Source organism: Liolophura sinensis, chromosome 11, assembly GCF_032854445.1.
Source record: "Liolophura sinensis isolate JHLJ2023 chromosome 11, CUHK_Ljap_v2, whole genome shotgun sequence".
In the NCBI taxonomy this organism is placed as follows: Eukaryota; Metazoa; Mollusca; class Polyplacophora; order Chitonida; family Chitonidae; genus Liolophura; species Liolophura sinensis.
Genome location: NC_088305.1, coordinates 32319707 through 32338594, shown reverse-complemented (window position 1 = coordinate 32338594; position 18888 = coordinate 32319707). Strand labels below are relative to the sequence as shown.

General features: G+C 41.3%; 1 protein-coding gene across 1 annotated transcript in view; it reads left to right on the top strand.

Annotated features, from left to right (window-relative positions):
* The window catches only part of LOC135477475 (5-hydroxytryptamine receptor-like), a 42619-nt gene extending 30287 nt beyond the window's left edge, over nt 1-12332 (top strand). Inside the window, exon 2 of the mRNA XM_064757592.1 lies at nt 8717-12332. Coding sequence (XP_064613662.1) covers nt 9036-10409 — 1374 coding nt within the window. The 5' untranslated portion in view covers nt 8717-9035 and the 3' untranslated portion in view covers nt 10410-12332. The remainder of the gene's footprint in view (nt 1-8716) is intronic.
* Nucleotides 12333-18888: the final 6556 nt, after the last annotated feature.

Below are 18888 nucleotides of genomic sequence, written 5' to 3'. Positions count from 1 at the left end.
GGCAACTCACCTTGTGATGTATGAAGTGTGCTACTCTCAGTATAATATATATTAATCAGCCACGGAAGATAACCGTAAAGTTACTCTCCAGCCCTCATCTCTCTCCCCTACAGACCAAACACGTGTCCTAACACCGTGGCTAGTCTCTCAAGTGAGCACAGATTAGGCTTGGTGCTCACATTTCCCCCAGGCGAGACATTGCCACATAAATCATAGAGAACACAGCAGTAAGAAAATCTTGCGTGACGACAGAGATAATTGTGGTGTATGCCAGGAAAACTGGTACACACTGTGATGTGCTAAACACAAGTGGAAAACCGACTACAGTTATATGCCAGTTATCTAGGTCAATGAACCAAAAACAAACCAAGAGCAAAAGCAACTCATTTTGCAAAGCAAGAGAGTAAGCATGTAACATATCTAATTCAGAATAAATACAGAAAAGAAATAACTGAATAATTGTCACATCTACGTTAAACAAAACTTTGACAAGACAATACTATCCTGGAGCCAGCTTAAGCCTTAATACAAGTCTCATCCTAATGCAAAGTAAATGACACTTTAGTCTGGATTAAAGTCAATACCGTACTTAAGTCCTAATGCACTGTTGAACAACTGATCCCAGGTCGACAAGAAACTTAGTTACTACATATACATCTTCATGGTGACCGTATCAGTGGCGTATACACATCTCGTCTTGTAGAATTTGATATACCGAGTCACATAACATTCTGTTAGGTAAACATGGACAGAGCGTTCTGACGATTTGTTTCGTAGTTGTCATCTGATCCCGGGTCTAGTGTAAGCATTCATGTTTATTACATTGACATTCTGATTTTATGATTGACAGCCATCAAAGAGCGGCTGAGACATTTGTATTTGTGTCTCACCTAGACATTAGACATTCTGCTCGCATGAATAACAGCCTACAAAGAGCGGCTGAGACATCTGTATTTGTGTCTCACCTAGACATTAGACATTCTGCTTGTATGAATAACAGCCTCCAAAGGGCGGCTGAGACATCTGTATTTGTGTCTCACCCAGACACAACACATTCTGCTCGTATGGATAACAGCCATCAAGAGCAGCTGAGACATCTGTATTTGTGTCTCACCTGGACATTAGACATTCTGCTTGTATGAATAACAGCCTCCAAAGGGCGGCTGAGACATCTGTATTTGTGTCTCACCCAAACATAACACATTCTGCTTGTATGAATAACAGCCATCAAAGAGCGGCTGAGGCATCTGTAGTTGTGTCTCACCTAGACATTAGACATTCTGCTTGTATGAACAACAGCCATCAAAGCGCGGCTGAGACATCTGTATTTGTGGCTCACCTGGACATTAGACATTCTGCTTGTATGAATAACAGCCGTCAAAGCGCGGCTGAGACATCTGTATTTGTGGCTCACCTGGACATTAGACATTCTGCTTGTATGAATAACAGCCATCAAAGCGCGGCTGAGACATCTGTATTTGTATCGCACCTGGAAATTAGATATTCTGCTTGTATGAATAACAGCCATCAAAGCGCGGCTGAGCTTTTACATGTTGGGGGAGGGGGAAGGGGGGGGCGCTCAGGTATTTCAGTTTCTGGAAACCAAGAATAGTTGCTTAACATTTCTGACAGGTCACATGGTCACATAGGACTTTTTTGTTACCTTCAGCGATAAGAGAGCTCGAACTCGAAACACCCCAATAGTCCCGCGACCTATCGCCTGCGGAGAGAACTAAGCTTTAGGCAAACCACCCAGCCAAGACGACGTGACAGCTTCTTGAACATCTCCAGAAAGTGCCCAAGTATTAACTTCAAGAGCAGAAACCAGGATTTTGGTTGAGATTGTCAAGGGTTAGTTATGCCTTCATGAATGCCTAAGTATAATGGTACACAAAAAATGTGAATTGATAATCTTTGCATTTCATGAGATGCACATAGCTATAAACAGCCGTGCTGATAAACTGGAGCGTTTCATTGACAATTGTCCTTGGGGCTGCACGCTTTCTTTTGAAATGTGATGCTAATTATTTTATTGTTAGGATATTTACGTCATACCTCAGTCCAAGACCAAATGCAGATCTCGGATTGTCATCGGTCGCTGCTAGGCGTTCTCTCTTGGGAATAACATACAGGCCGATCTCACATCTCATATGGTTGTAGCGAAACGTTTGCCATGGCCAAACCAGTAAAGCATTTCTGGATAAATATCAGCGGTGACCCTTCTATTAGTTATTGAGGTAAGGATGTAAACTTTACATTTCTTTGAAAGTAACAAAACAACAGGATATAAAAATGTCCATTGTACGAGGCCTGGATACACAAAATGACCTTCATTACGCAAAGGGTAAACAATATTAAGTACTTTATTGATTATTGAAATTGAGGTCATTGATAAGGCCATTGAATTTTAGAGAGTTAATATTTTCCTATCTCAACTCTACCTCTGTCTGTTATACATGAAATTTGCTTAAAATTTTCAAATTGCTTGAAAATACAAAAAACCACTTTACTTCGGCTCGCATAAGGTACAATACTTTGTTATGTTCCTGTTTTTGTAGTAACTTCGATGAAACGTCAAAAATGGCCATAATGTGGACATTGGTGTATAGCTACAGCCGGATGAACCGGATGACCTGTTTTTAGCAGCTGCAATTTCTGTTATTGTCTCGTCGCTCCATTTTTCTGCCTTCGCCCTGTTGACTGCAACAAATCTGAGCCTGCTGACTATACTCTCAGAAGTCCTTAAACCATCTTACTTGGCTTCCCTGCCATCAACGGTAGGTGCCAGCGACAAACAACCCATAAGTTAGCGCGCTGCCTGGTAAAATGTGAAAGAAGCTTTACAAGTTTAAACAATAAATCCATTGCAATCTCAAGAGCCCCGTATTGCCTTATGTAAGGCATCTCGCTCATATAGATTCACAGCCTCTTTTAATCTGCGATTTACACTTCCAATCCATTTCCCTGTCAGTTTGGTCGGTTTTTAAAAGATCGCCTCGACATGTATCAGGATGTGGGATAATATGAAATGTGAAGAGATAATTAAAGTACAGTGAAGTGGGACATAAAGCATATTTAACGCTTCGCTCTCGTGTATTACAATTGTACTATGACTTTATGTTTATCGGCTATAACCATCCATGTCTGATATACACAGCTTGAATGCTTCTGCAAATTACTTAGCCAGGAAATGTCCTCAGTTGCCTTAGATATTTTGAAACCTACTGGATAAAGCCCAAAATACTGGAATTGCAGCAAAATGTTTTCTACATTACCAACATAAAATAAATCATTCACGTTCGCAGTCTTTTGACTGTAAATATAAGCGTCCGACATTCATATACCATTCGTAGTCCGTAAAAGGCGTTCCAATTCGATAATCGCAAGATCCATTTCCAAAACAACGTTTAACACTAACTCCCAAAGACAAAGGTATGTAAGAAATGATACAAATAAGAAATAAAGCCTGTAACACACAAGAGAGAAGCGGTCATCAGTTTTCAATAATGCCGGGTAGACAATGAATATTCCAGGCATGAATTCCATATCAAAGTTCGAATTCGTAGTCCGTGAACGAGTTCCATGTCGAATAACAATTAAACAAGTATCTCAGTTGCGCTTTAATTGTAACTGTTCATAAAGGCATCATGCTGATGTAATGAGCATGGCTACCTTTACGGCCCCTAGCCCCAGGTTAAGCGGTATTTGATACAGTTTGAAAATGAAATCCTGCCGATACATAAAGTCAACGCCAACTCATTCCAAGAAATTGCAGATGTTTTTATCCAATGGGAAACCTGTATAGCCTGAAAATTACGCCGAAATTACCAGTAACTTACATGATTGTAACTACTATTGCGACATCTGTGTTTACGGTATGTCGTCGTTGAAGTAAAACTCAACTTCACCTACGATAGTGACACACTCTATGTGAGGGATGTTTCACCGTGTGCGAATGATGAGGTGAACATATGTAATACATTCTACAATTGTCGGCTACAATAACTGATTTATGGACTAATAATATTACAGTCATTCAACTGTCACTTTCACCTATTTATGCATTTGTTCGTTGTTGAACCTTACACTCAGAAAGTTTTCATTTATACCACGGCAGTCAGTAATAAGGGTGGAAAATTCGGAGTGATTGGAGAAAACCGGCAACCCTTGACAAGTGATTGACCAACCTTTCCACGTGTCATGTACAGATATGCACACCATACTTTTCGGTGACAAATGGTCTTTAACGAACATCAGACAAAGCAAACAGTCACATCAACCGTGTAAATTGTCCTCAAAACGAGAATCTCGGAATCTACAAATTCTCTGTCTTTCTTTAACATTTTTAAGATATTAATTTGAGTCAGACATCCATCTGACTGTTGTAATTTACGCCGTGAACTGCGTCGATTGTTTTCCGTGTAACAGTGACCTGCTTAGGACGTGACAGAATAACGCTGGATGTTCTGACCTGACTGTTAATTAGCCTCGTATGATTATTGATTATTAGACACACTATGAAAGTATTCGTAGAATGTTTTAATCACCCATGTGGCATGAATGCCTGGCTCACCTCCATGGTGGGTTCGATAACAAGTGTTGCAATCAGCTGAATAGTTAAACACGTGTTACGCACACCTGTCTCGCGTCAGACAATAGACTTCTACACGTAAGTATTCAGTGTAGGTCTAACACTTCACGTGTACCATTTTAAGTGTAATATGTAGTCAATACTAATATGCAGACTTTCGGCATTTAGCTTGCGTGATATTTGCAGCTGTACTAATGCATTTTGTGTTCTGTATTCACGAAAGAGTTATGCCCACAATTACACTGATTTTATCATGTTTTGTGATCCAGCTATGACAAAAATGTAACAAACGTCAAACGTCAAACTATATTTATCTTGACTTTTGCGGAAATCGATCTAGAACTTAACAGAGCCGCCATTTTTTCATGGAATACCAATAAGCGTTATCTTGCAGAGAAATCTTTTATGTTTGAAACTCAGCCAGTGTAGACAGTTGGTAGCCTGCAGCGCGTTCGTTAGCCTCGATTTTTGCGCATGAAACCTACTGCACGTATGCAACCAACATGTGTACATCTGTACTGAAAAGCAATATGCAGTGTCACTGTGCTGTACATTTGCTGTTGACCCGACTGAAATACCCATTGTCCCAAAACGGCTAAAGTTTATTTTGCATTTATTTCATGCGATGTGTTTTAACGGGTATGTCAAACGTCTCAATTGTATCTAACATGTCTGTGTCCGCCACAAAAAATATTTCGAATGGTTCTTAGATCATGTCATCACCGCTTGTGTTAATAAACACAGTACATTTCTTCTAACAGCCGCTGAATTTGGCAAAATGCAGATTATAAACCAAAGGGAAGGTGGGAAAACCGTACAGTTTTCATGAGCAGGAACTGACATACCCTGAGATAATTGATGGAGAGCAGTCGACTCAAATGTGGCGGCTCTGGTATAAAAGTGCAGTGGGTTGAACAAGACGAATCACATGCAACCTCTTGGCCGTCAATAAGCCATTGGCGAGATCACGCGGATAGCCTCCGTCACGGTACAATATCCGACCGTGCTCAACTATCATTAATGATTTTTGCCATCGAGTTTTACTGTTTTTCTGTAGGTTAATTCTGCAGAAGAAAGTGGCAATGGTAATTAGGTGTTGATAACACGCCGCTATGAAAGACTACCCTATTCTTTACCCGTCTTCCAGCAGACCTATCAGCTATTCGTTCTCGTCTTATTCCAGCATTGCTGAACCAGGCAACCTTGAGAGGGGCGTATTGTATAAAGTCTCTCGTTGACCCCTACAGCCCACGTATTAGGGATGATGTAGAGGCCAAATGGCATGAAAATCATTTTTTACAGCTGGAAAGCGGGAAAAGAAGGGATTTGATTCAGAGTGTAAGTCTGATCTATGCTGGCTTAGCGTCAATGGTGAAATTTCTGCCCGTGTTGTCGCATAGCGAACGGAAGGGAAAACTGGGTAGAAACATGTCGTGGGCTGCGTGGATATACGGAATCTGGGCGGATTTCAATTAGTACACTTTATGCTCCCTAATCAGGCGCTGAGGTCCGATGCCACGAAGAACATCAGAAGCCTGATCATCAGGGTAGAGGCATCGGCCTCTTCCCTCACAGGGGACTAACGAACTGGAACTCGTAGTGAATCAGAGTTCTGCTTCCGGCAGCCCCGACTCACGAGATCTGCAAACAGACCGTTATGTGGACCGTCAGCACGGTTGATGCGATCTTAGACTGACAACAAACCGGACAAGACCATCAGAGAGCTTTTTCTGATCGTCTCTGGTCAGTACAGCCCCAAAGAGCGCGTCAGTAAATATGGTCAGTTCAAGGTTAATCGACTGGAAATATTTTATTTCCTCGATATGTTCATCAGTTAGATTGGTTGCACTTTTTTGACATTGTTCTGTGTGTTGAGAGATATGGAAAGCTTCTTATCCCAAATGAAAGTGGAAATTCTCTATGTTACAAAATATGTCTTTGCGTATTTCTTGACAGTTACACGCAGATCAGCCAGATAAGTGGTAATAGACGTTGTGATCCCAACTCTGGATACACATAACGCCCCATTTTGTAGGCCAGTATGTCATCGGTAGTTTCAGTGAGTCTCATAAGTATTATGGTGCAAAACTTTGGAGCAGCCGGTCTTGATGCAGACATATAACGAGATGTACTGTTTCAAGGTATTACATCTTGTGTTCATTAAATGACGTGGAATTTTAAATGCACTTTGTGTTTATTTATCGGAAATGTGCCGCTACAGTTATTGTCAGAAAAGTTTGAAAGAAACTGAAGTGTGAACACATTTAATGTACAGGTCTATGTCCACAGCTGAATTTAAGACAACTTAGTAACGTATGCTCTGGTCTAGCTTTATTTACCTTTACGACATATGTTGTTGACCGAAAATGGAATGACGGCACACGAGTATTATTTTATGTTATATACGTGCTATACGCAGACCTAAATAGTGTTATGCAGTAATTTTCATTTCAGTTTCAATTTAAATGTCTTGTGCAGAAATGCAAATGAAACCAATCTGATATTTTTGGTGAACGAAACCTGTTACTGCCGGAGAAAAGTGTCACATGTTGTCCTATACTTGAAAAAGACTACTTGCAGTCTTTTTATAGTCGACAGTACACCGCACTGTTTGTATATCATCAATACGGCAATTGTAGCCATCTGCGAGAGACAACTGCGAAGCATAGACACGTCATGCGTCATAGACACGTCATGCGTCATAGACACGTCATGCGTCTACAAATGCAATTTGTTAAATGATGTTGTATAGGTGGCTTTGTTTGGTCCAATTGTGTTAACAGCCGGCGTTCTAATTTCGCTATATACGGCGTAGATGTCGTGATGCTAAATCACGTAATGTCATTCCGCCATAAGTATTGCGATCATTTAGACAAGTTCACATTTAAATTAACGCGAACATATCCCTGCTGTCTTGCTGAAAACCCATTTGTGTACACGAATGTCTGTTTTAACGCTGTCTGTACACGAATGTACATTTTAACGTTGATTGTTTGTACACGAATATCTGTTTTAATACGGATTGTTTGTACACGAATGTCTGTTTTAACGCTGTCTGTACACAAATGTACGTTTTAACGTTGATTGTTTGTACACGAATGTGTGTTTTAATACGGATTGTTTGTACACGACTGTCTGTTTTAACGCTGTCTGTTTGTACACGACTGTCTGTTTTAACGCTTAGATGATGACTGTTAAGCATCCTCCAGTCAAATGATCATCATTGGATGTTCGATATTCAAATGACGTCATAGGTGGTCAATGTGTCACCGGTCCTGGGTCTCTAAGCAGTAAGATGATAGAGAGTCTACTCTGTAAGGTAAAGAAGCCCAGGTTCACTACCGATCCGGCCTTGACTAAGCCTGTAAAACTGGAAACGTGGTACATTTCAACTTGGCACTCAAGGGAGTAGATCAAATATTTTTTTTCGTATACTGTGAATTTATGAGGTGTCATTTGTGTGTGTGTAGGGGGGGGGGGGGGATTTCAGCATGACATTCCATTGAGGCGGGATTATGAATGTTTTCCACACCGAAAGACACCCTCGTGATATAACCGAAATACATTTGAACCCGGCGTCAAACCCTGTGAAAAAAGCAAACAAACAAAGAAATAAATGACATCATTACCTATTCGCGCATTCCAAACTTCAGGGCGTCGTCCCACTAATCGGTCCATAAATTACATGGCATCAGCATTCCGCTGCCAATCTCAGCATTATCCCAGCTTGCCTCAACCGAATCAGTGCGGCGCAGGTAGCATGAGCTGTACATGTATGTCCAATTACCTAGCGGCGCATATTAGAGCGAGCAATTCCAATCAGCGATTGTGTAATAACATTGGGGACAACTTCGTCAGATATTGATGTTCTCACTGTGATACCGTTATTATCATCAGCCGAGTGACGGAGAGATTAAAACTGTCATCCGCTGTCTTTTCTACAATATCTCCCCTGGGCAGAAATTACACTATGTTGCTCTAATTATCCGGTATGCCGTCTGCTTTCCCGTCTCAGCCTTGAACGGGTTCCCTACCTATTTGTGGAAGTGATGTGTTTTGTGGGGCGTGGGAGGCATTTGATCAAATGTTTTCAGGTAGTAAAAAATTTCTGTTTTGTCTTTTCAGATCTGATTGGCACTGTCGTCGTGGATGGGGCACACCTGGCATGACTGAGACTATGTGGCTTAGCCGTCTACGCACTCAGAACGTGGCGATGTCTATACACCCTTTCTCTGGGGGATCCCGACTTTTTCAGCGAGCAAGGATCATGCGGCGGCTGAGAACAGGGTTTTCTCACGATGATGTCCTCATGGAGACGTCACTGCACACCTTGGCAAAGTGGGCTCGCACAATTTAACCAGTCTTATTTGATATTCAGATTTTGACCTTAAGGCCTTACTTTAATAGTAGCCATCCGTATACGACAGGTGATCACAGATTCGCCATGACGAGCCCGGGGACTGGCACTACACTAGACTACCTGGCCATGAACGCCACTGAGTATTTCATCGTGGATCCAGACGACGATCCAGTGATTGTTCCGGGATTCTACGATTCCACGGATTACCCGTTTCCGGATGACTCGGATGACCCGGAAAATGAGAACCGGACGACGAAGACCTGGGGGCCAAAGTTCACGAGCACGGAACACCTGGTGATCACATCGCTCGTGCTCGGCCTCATGATCCTGGCCACGATTATTGGCAACGTATTCGTGATCGCGGCCGTGGTTCTGGAGAGGAAACTGCACAATGTTGCCAACTACCTGATCCTGTCCCTGGCTGTGGCCGACCTGATGGTCGCCTCACTCGTCATGCCGGTCAGCGTCGTCAATGAAATCAGCACGGTCTGGTTTCTCAGTTCGGCTGTATGTGACATGTGGGTGTCCTTCGATGTTCTCTGCTGCACCGCGTCCATCTTGCATCTCGTAGCCATTTCAATTGATCGGTACTGGGCAGTAACAAACATAGATTACATCCGAAACCGCAGCGCCAAGACTATTATCACAATGATTGCCATCGCTTGGATATTAGGCCTTAGTATTTCCATACCGCCACTGTTCGGCTGGAAAGACGATGCAAATGAGCCGACAATTACAGGTGAGTGCGTCATTAGCCAGGATCTTGGCTATACCGTATTTTCCACCATGGGAGCCTTCTACTTGCCTATGGTAGTCATGATGATTATATACACTAGAATATACCAAGTGGCGCGATCGAGAATCCGAAAGGAAAACTTTCATAAGGGCAAGAAAGGTAGCAAAGACAAAAAGTTCAAAACAAAATACAAGCCATCTTGCCACTCCGAGGTGACTTCTGTGACGCGTTTACCGCCTGAGAAAAACGGGGGAAGTGTTCGATCAAACAATGGTAGCACTTGTGCAGGCAATGGCCAGGTGTCGACCGCAAATGGCACCGAGCCTTTTGTTCAGAATGGCACTACGGACGAAGTCACCGTGAAGATGGTACCAGAGAAGACGAGAAAACGAGAAAACAGCATCGATTTAAAAAGAATGATACGGGAAAAACAGAAAGAAAAAATAGAATTGAAGAGAGAACGAAAAGCGGCACGGACTCTTGGTATTATCACCGGAGCTTTTATTTTGTGCTGGCTGCCGTTTTTTATCATAGCTTTGATGTACCCTTTCTGCCACCACATGACGGTCTGCCAAGTGCCACCTGTTGTACGCAGCATCGTTTTGTGGCTCGGTTACTTCAACAGCTTGTTAAATCCTATCATTTACACAATATTCAGCCCCGAATTTCGCGAGGCCTTCAGAAAAATTCTGTTCGGCAAGTACAGAAATCGGAATCGATAGTTCTGTGACGTGATGTTTGCAAAGTTAATCGGCTTGGTAAGCAGTGTCCTAACATCTGTCTGAATTCTATATCTCTTGTGGTTATAACGCAGCCAAAGATCTGGCAACTTTCTAAAACTAACACACATCGGTCACAACACAGTGACAAACACGTGTACATTTGAGTAATATTCGAGGCTAATAGGTTGGCTCGGTGCTGCGTGCGCATGGTTTAAAGGGAGGTAGGCTGGGATCCAGTGCCGCACAGCCTACTGGGGAAGTCCGCCACGAGCGTCACACTGTGGTGTAACTCTCTGCTTTATTTACTGCCTTATTGATATAAAACATACAACCGTGACTTGAGCAACCTCTGAATGTGCTATTGTGATTCTGATAATGTCGGAGGCTGAAGGCGTGCTGGACGCCCTTCTATTAATTTAAATCCACTAATGACCCATGGTCAAGCAATATAGGAACTTGGAAGCTATAGAAAAGACATAGTCATTATTCATCCATGCCGCCAGAATAGTGCTTCTATCTGTTATTTTATCTTCGCATGATATATTCGACATTTTATATGGTTCAGTAGGTCTATATTTTGAGGTTCCGCATACATTGGTCGACATTCCGGGCTTAGTTTTTAGCCTTCTGTCATCCTCTTATCGCCTTTCTGTTAATATGTTCATCAGACAATACTATGTGAATATCATGATTTCTTTTAGTCCATGCCATTGAATGATAATCGATATTTTATTGAATGCATTGTAAATACCGATTGTTCGAAACACTACCACCCCTCCCCTTAAAACAATGTACACGCCAATCAAGCCAGATTTCATATTAGTTACTTCCCTCACAATGCACGAAAATTTCTTACGTCATAGTATTATATATTCGACCATGGTAATTTGACATTGTTTTCTATCACAATCCAGTATGCCTTAGATGGAGATATTCTCCCAATATTACAGGTTGTTCCTGTTTATAGTTAAAATTATTGTTTGTCAAAATATACTGAGAGTGTAGATCGTATATATTTCAAGACAATGGCAAACATGAGTTGTACAATACATTTATGGGATACCCGGAAGTCCACGTGCAAGTTTGTGGTGGTGTTAAACAAGTTCCTACCGTAAAGACACGCTATTTAAAACATGCTGAACTTATTATGAAGATCGGCTTTATTGCCTTTTTAAATTTTATAAATATGTATGAATGTATGTATTGCTCGGTTTTAGGTGTAAGTTTCGCAGTGCGTAATGGATATGGCGACATGTGTCCTTTCATTTGTCAATATGTATCAGGATGTTTTCGTCAGCTATTTGCTCTTATAACCCTGTTATCAAGAATGAAACTAACGACAGCAAATCACCAAGCTTCCGCACTTCATGCATGCCATACGTCTCACACTACATACCTTATTGACATAGAAAAGGAGTACACGTGTAAATGCTGGCTTGTTATACCAGTGACTGGTTCTGCTACAAGATGTGCTGTGTTCGGTAATAAGATCTCATGTCTTTCAACAACCAGGTCGCACTAGGTACTGGTATCATAATCTGTCGATCCGGATGAAACTGTTGTGGAATCCTTCATGGCAATAAGCGGTTGGTAGCCCTAGTGTGGTTGTTTAGATGGCCTTCTATGAAGTTCGTTGGAGTTTAGGTACTCCCAGAAATAGGGTATTAACATGAACATTTGTGAGTTACTGTTGAAAGGGTTCCTCGGTACCTCGTTAGGAGCAGGTTGGTTTATCTGCGTTCACCACTTATAACAACAATCGTTGTGAAGCGTCAGTCTTCTGAACCCCGTAAAACAGTAATGAAAAAAAAATTCAATATATTCGCTGATGCAATCCACATGTATGATGCATACTCGTCATCACTATTTACGTAACTGGATCAAGATCTTGGGATGTTATAAAAGATGGTTAATGACGTCCAGTTGATGACGCGTGTTTAGTGAAAAAATAGAACAAAATTATTAAACCGTACAATCTTGTATTTTACGGACAACCTGAGCACATATATTCTAGACAAACTTTCCGTTCATGTTTTGAAAGCAACAGAAGGTAAAATGTAGGCCAGGTGATTGTGAGTGCAGTTGTACCGGACGTGAAGACGACATATTACCTGCTCTACACGTTTTACACCCCTGTTGTCCAATACCTCTGTTATATGGAGCGTAATGCTGTGTGAAATACACGCATGCGTCTGGGGGCCAATAACAGTGATATGTACAGGAGAGAGAGCACCAGAGAAGTACGCCCATACAGCACCTGACCTAATCACCACTTGGAGTGTAAAAATAATTTAATATTTCCATCTAGTAAAAGTGGGATACATGTCTGCATTATGCATGGTTTTATCCCAGTGGAGCTGTAGAAGTTTTTGTGGAAGGAAAAAGACCCCTGTTTTTCCCAGGCTGTTGTCACTCCGGTCAAATTGGTATAGTGGTGGAAGCCATCAATTCTGATTGCCTCTTATGCCATTTTGTCGGATCGGTTTAGTGACTGGCTCGAGAAAAAAGCTAGGGCATAGCTGATTAACTTCTTTTGTATTATCTGGCATGTTGAAAAGAAAAACAACTATTTTGTGGAACAGATGTGTTTAAAATATTAACATTTTTATCTTCAAAAGATTACAGACCTGTACAAAAAAATGAATTCTTACTATACGCAAAACATTGAACAGATCCTGACTGAGACAGAAGTGTGAATTAGTTGCGTATAGTTTATTGAGTTAACTGGGAACGGCAAAAGCCTGGAACCAACGATCAGTGTGTAAACTTCAACTCTTGACTTTATCACAATGATGTATTATGAACACAAGGTGTATATCTGGCAATTCATTCCTGTCATGTTACACTGTGCAGCGTGGGAGTAGCATCTATCCCTGTGGCATATATGCATGACATGCTCAACGTAACCACGTGTGTACGCGCAAAGCAAAGACGGGCGTAGGTGACGGTACGATTAATTTCTACACCTTGCACTCCCATTGTTACGTTTCTTGTCAGTTTGAACACTTTACCTGTTACTATCAACTGACTGGTTGTTAATGAGCTCATCTAGCTGTGATTGACATCTCATGACATATGTGTATTTCTCTTAACCACATCTGTGATCACATGTAGAATAACGGAGCAATACGGTGTAGAACTGGCAACGGCATCATAAAGAAATATTTGCTATATATAGTAATAAGCAGAAGACAAACTGGTCATATTTATGAAGATGTGTCATCAGCTTTGTTTTTTTCTCTAACGCCCATTATTATGTCTGATGCTGAAATGTAACGTTTGGTTCCCTCTTCAAATATATGCATTAGTATAGATTTTTCAGTTATTCTCTGTTTCATTTAATCTGGTGCCTATTATCCAGCTATCTGTAAAACAATTAAAGCTATCTGTAAAGTAATTTGTATTCTGTTTGAATAATTTTTGTCACCTCAGACAATGAAGTCTGTGTCTAAAAAATAACTAATGGAGTTTAACATCAAAGGGGTTTTAACTAGAAAAAGCATTCGAACTTTTCAGTGCAAGTGGGTGTATAGAGCTCGTGGTGTCCCGTGACGCTGACGAATAGCAATAAATTGATTGTGGTAACTATTGGAGTGATGTCACTAATGGCTGAAGAAAAGCGATATGATAAAACACAGTATAGAATATATCGCCCCTGCTTTAAAGTAAATGTATTCATAACACAAACTTTTTCATGTTCAGCAAAATACAGTGTAATTTGTGACATTGATTGTACTATATGCTCATATGAACTGTTACTTATTGTATAGTTTTTAGTATTTTGTTAGTTTCTAGCTTCCATACATACTTCGGCTTGCAAATCACATAATATACCTCGGTGTTTTTACGCAAACTCTTGCATCATCTCGCGTGTCTATTTGTGCTGAGTAGGTAGGCTCGTTCTGGCAGGTGATGACTGAATATACCGGAAGTGTTTTCAATCATTCCTCTCGAGCAGACCACGATTTTCTACGCAAAGGAACTAAAGAGCTAAATAAATTTTAATAACGAGTTCACCTTTGCACTGAGTTATATATTGCATCTGTGGGCTTTATATAAGAGGATATTTTCTTAAATGGGTAAAGTTTATTTTATTTTTCACTAGTACGCATTTGTAGTTCAGATGCATTGTTTGTCTATTAAGATATCGTGAAGGGGGTAGCAGGATGCTTCATCTGTACATCTACATCTAATGTTACAATGTTAGTACTCTGTAATTGCCAATGTCACTTAGCAACAGGTGTCCCCGGCTTCATGTTCAGAATGCTCCAAAAACCGACTTAATTGACTCATATTAAATTCATTTAAACCTATCAAGGTTCTTAATCCCCCATGTTAATGATTTAATGAAGTTTGTCTGCACTGAGGCATTTACCAATCTGTTTACGTTAGAAGCGATAAATCCATGAAAGCTGTACAGTCAAGGGCAGAATATCTCAGTACACTTTACACTTAGTTATCGCTGACATTTGCTAAATAATATTTCTGAACATTTGTCTTTACAAGAATACGTCATCTCTGGTAAATGCCAGATAGGAGAAAGTAAAATAAATATATTCGTGGAATTATGTGTTCAAGAGATGCGGTGGAAAGCAAATATCGAATTGTCTATCTCATCAGCAAAGACCAAAGAGATCAGCTTACTTTAAATTTATATGAAATGTTCATAATAATAAAGGAGTTTTATTTCTCCTAACCGTCTTTGTGTCTGACCGGGTTAAATCTAGATATAAGGGTACGCATGTCTCTGGGCCTAAGTGCTTGCCATCAAAACATATCCTACAATCTGAACATCTCTATATGCAACTCAATGATGTGTTAAGGAGCGCCTGGATCATTTGGGTCTCTACATTTATTATACAGTCTCTACTCTACTCAACATAACATCAGTTCTTTTTCATGTTATTTTCTTTGGATCTGAAACTAAAAATAAACTTTATTTAGACATTCTGAAAGTTTACTTTGTTGTTTATTTGGATATTAGCCTCTCGATTATATGCAAGTTGTAGTTACAGTGAAAATAACGCAGCATTTGCCGGCGAAAATTACAGAGAACACAGGCGTTTCGTGTTTTGACGTTACGATCTCATGGTGAGGTCCTTGTGTCATGACCTCGTTACGACGCGACTGGGCAGATCAGCATTAAAAGTATCAATTAAAAGATGACTTTAATTTCCAATCTTGGAACTTACAAATCCTTTAAAGTAAATATCAGGAATTGTGTCATTGATTATGGATAATATTGATTCAAAATGAATCTATTTGTTCCAACGTACCGTAAAAGATGACGTCATCTTAACGTTGTGAAGTCATAACCGAAACGACTGTAATACATCCAGCGATAGTAAAGTAAACGATCTGTTTGACTCCTTGATTTGCCGGATTTTCATGCACACAGGATTCGGGTCGTACATACAACAGACCATGGGCGTGCAGTCAACAGATCCGGGATGTACCTACAACAGTTGCGGGATGTACATACAACAGATCCTGGGTGTATAAAAAAGGGATCCTAGATGTACATATAACAGATCCAGGATGTACCTACAACAGTTGCGGGATGTACCTACAACAGTTGCGGGATGTACCTACAACAGTTGCGGGATGTACATACAACAGATCCCGGATGTACCTACAACAGTTGCGGGATGTACATACAACAGTTGCGGGATGTACATACAACAGATCCTGGGTGTATATAAAAGGGATCCTAGATGTACATATAACAGATCCGGGATGTACCTACAACAGTTGCGGGATGTACATACAACAGTTGCGGGATGTACATACAACAGATCCGGGATGTACCTACAACAGATCCGGGATGTACCTACAACAGTTGCGGGATGTACATACAACAGTTGCGGGATGTACCTACAACAGTTGCGGGATGTACCTACAACAGATCCAGGATGTACCTACAACAGATCCAGGATGTACCTACAACAGATCCGGGATGTACCTACAACAGATCCGGGATGTACCTACAACAGATCCGGGATGTACCTACAACATTTGCGGGATGTACATACAACAGATCCTGGGTGTATATAAAAGGGATCCTAGATGTACCTACAACAGATCCGGGATGTACCTACAACAGATCCGGGATGTACCTACAACAGTTGCGGGATGTACATACAACAGATCCTGGGTGTATATAAAAGGGATCCTAGATGTACCTACAACAGTTGCAGGATGTACATACAACAGTTGCGGGATGTACATACAACAGATCCTGGGTGTACATAAAAGGGATCCTAGATGTACATATAACAGATCCGGGATGTACCTACAACAGATCCGGGATGTACCTACAACAGTTGCGGGATGTACATACAGCAGTTGCGGGATGTACCTACAACAGTTGCGGGATGTACCTACAACAGATCCAGGATGTACCTACAACAGATCCAGGATGTACCTACAACAGATCCGGGATGTACCTACAACAGTTGCGGGATGTACCTACAACAGTTGCGGGATGTACCTACAACAGTTGCGGGATGTACATACAACAGTTGCGGGATGTACATACAACAGATCCTGGGTGTACATAAAAGGGATCCTAGATGTACATATAACAGATCCGGGATGTACCTACAACAGTTGCGGGATGTACATACAACAGTTGCGGGATGTACCTACAACAGTTTCGGGATGTACCTACAACAGATCCGGGATGTACCTACAACAGATCCAGGATGTACCTACAACAGTTGCGGGATGTACATACAACAGATCCTGGGTGTATATAAAAGGGATCCTAGATGTACCTACAACAGTTGCAGGATGTACCTACAACATTTGCGGGATGTACATACAACAGATCCTGGGTGTACATAAAAGGGATCCTAGATGTACATATAACAGATCCGGGATGTACCTTTAACAGATCCGGGATGTACCTACAACAGTTGCGGGATGTACATACAACAGATCCTGGGTGTATATAAAAGGGATCCTAGATGTACCTACAACAGATCCAGGATGTACCTACAACAGATCCGGGATGTACCTACAACAGTTGCGGGATGTACATACAACAGTTGCGGGATGTACATACAACAGATCCTGGGTGTATATAAAAGGGATCCTAGATGTACATATAACAGATCCGGGATGTACCTACAACAGTTGCGGGATGTACATACAACAGTTGCGGGATGTACATATAACAGATCCTGGGTGTACATAAAAGGGATCCTAGATGTACATATAACAGATCCGGGATGTACCTACAACAGTTGCGGGATGTAGGCCTACATACAACAGTTGCGGGATGTACATACAACAGATCCTGGGTGTACATAAAAGGGATCCTAGATGTACATATAACAGATCCGGGATGTACCTACAACAGTTGCGGGATGTACATACAACAGATCCGGGATGTACATACAACAGATCCTGGGTGTATATAAAAGGATCCTAGATGTACATATAACAGATCCGGGATGTACCTACAACAGTTGCGGGATGTACATACAACAGATCCGGGATGTACCTACAACAGTTGCGGGATGTACATACAACAGATCCTGGGTGTACATAAATGGGATCCTACATGTACATACAACAGGTCCAGAGCTTGCAAACAACAGACCAGGGGTGTACATACAGCAGATCCTGGGCGTACAAACAGCAGATCAGGGACGCGAATCAGGTATACAGCAGGACAGTGGTGTACATACTAAACTCCAAGGCGTACATATAACAGATCCAGGGTGTACATACAACAGATTCGGGGCGTACATACAACAAATCCGGGGCGTACGCACAACGGGTCTGGGTGTACATACAACAGTGCCGCGGTGTACATACAAGAAGTCCTGGGTGTACCTGCAACAGACCCGGGGTGTACATACAAAGATCAATGGCGTACATACAACAAATCCTGGGTGTTCATACAGCAAATAATTGGTGTACATACAACAGATCTGGAACGTACATACAGCAGTTGAGGGGCGTACATACAACAGATCATGGGCGTGCACTGAACAGATGGATATTGTATACAACTCACAAGAAATCAAACAGACTTAGTTGATTAGCTCAATGAATTCTTGATCCATTGAATGAGTGATCCATTCATTGATTGGTTGATCGATTAGTGAACAAAAAAGGGTCATTCACACCCAGTGTTGATTTTCCATTGTACTTCTTTTCCCCATGGGAGACTTCTGTATTTTTTTATTCGTAACGCCTTTTCTACACAGCCATCTCCCGTCACTTAAACTGTTGGACAGCCGACAGGCTTACACGCGGCACAATCCACCACGCTCCGCCACGTATACGATAAACCTGTTGTCGTAAAACAACGGTCCTTTCGAGTGAGCTATAGTATAACAAAGTGACCCATTGTTAAAGACGTCACGGATATTATTCGAATCGTCGGGTCAGGGAATAACATATCTGTATGGAATAAGTCAAGTAAGTCATGATTCTCTAGATTACTGAGCTTAGGTTCAGCGTAATA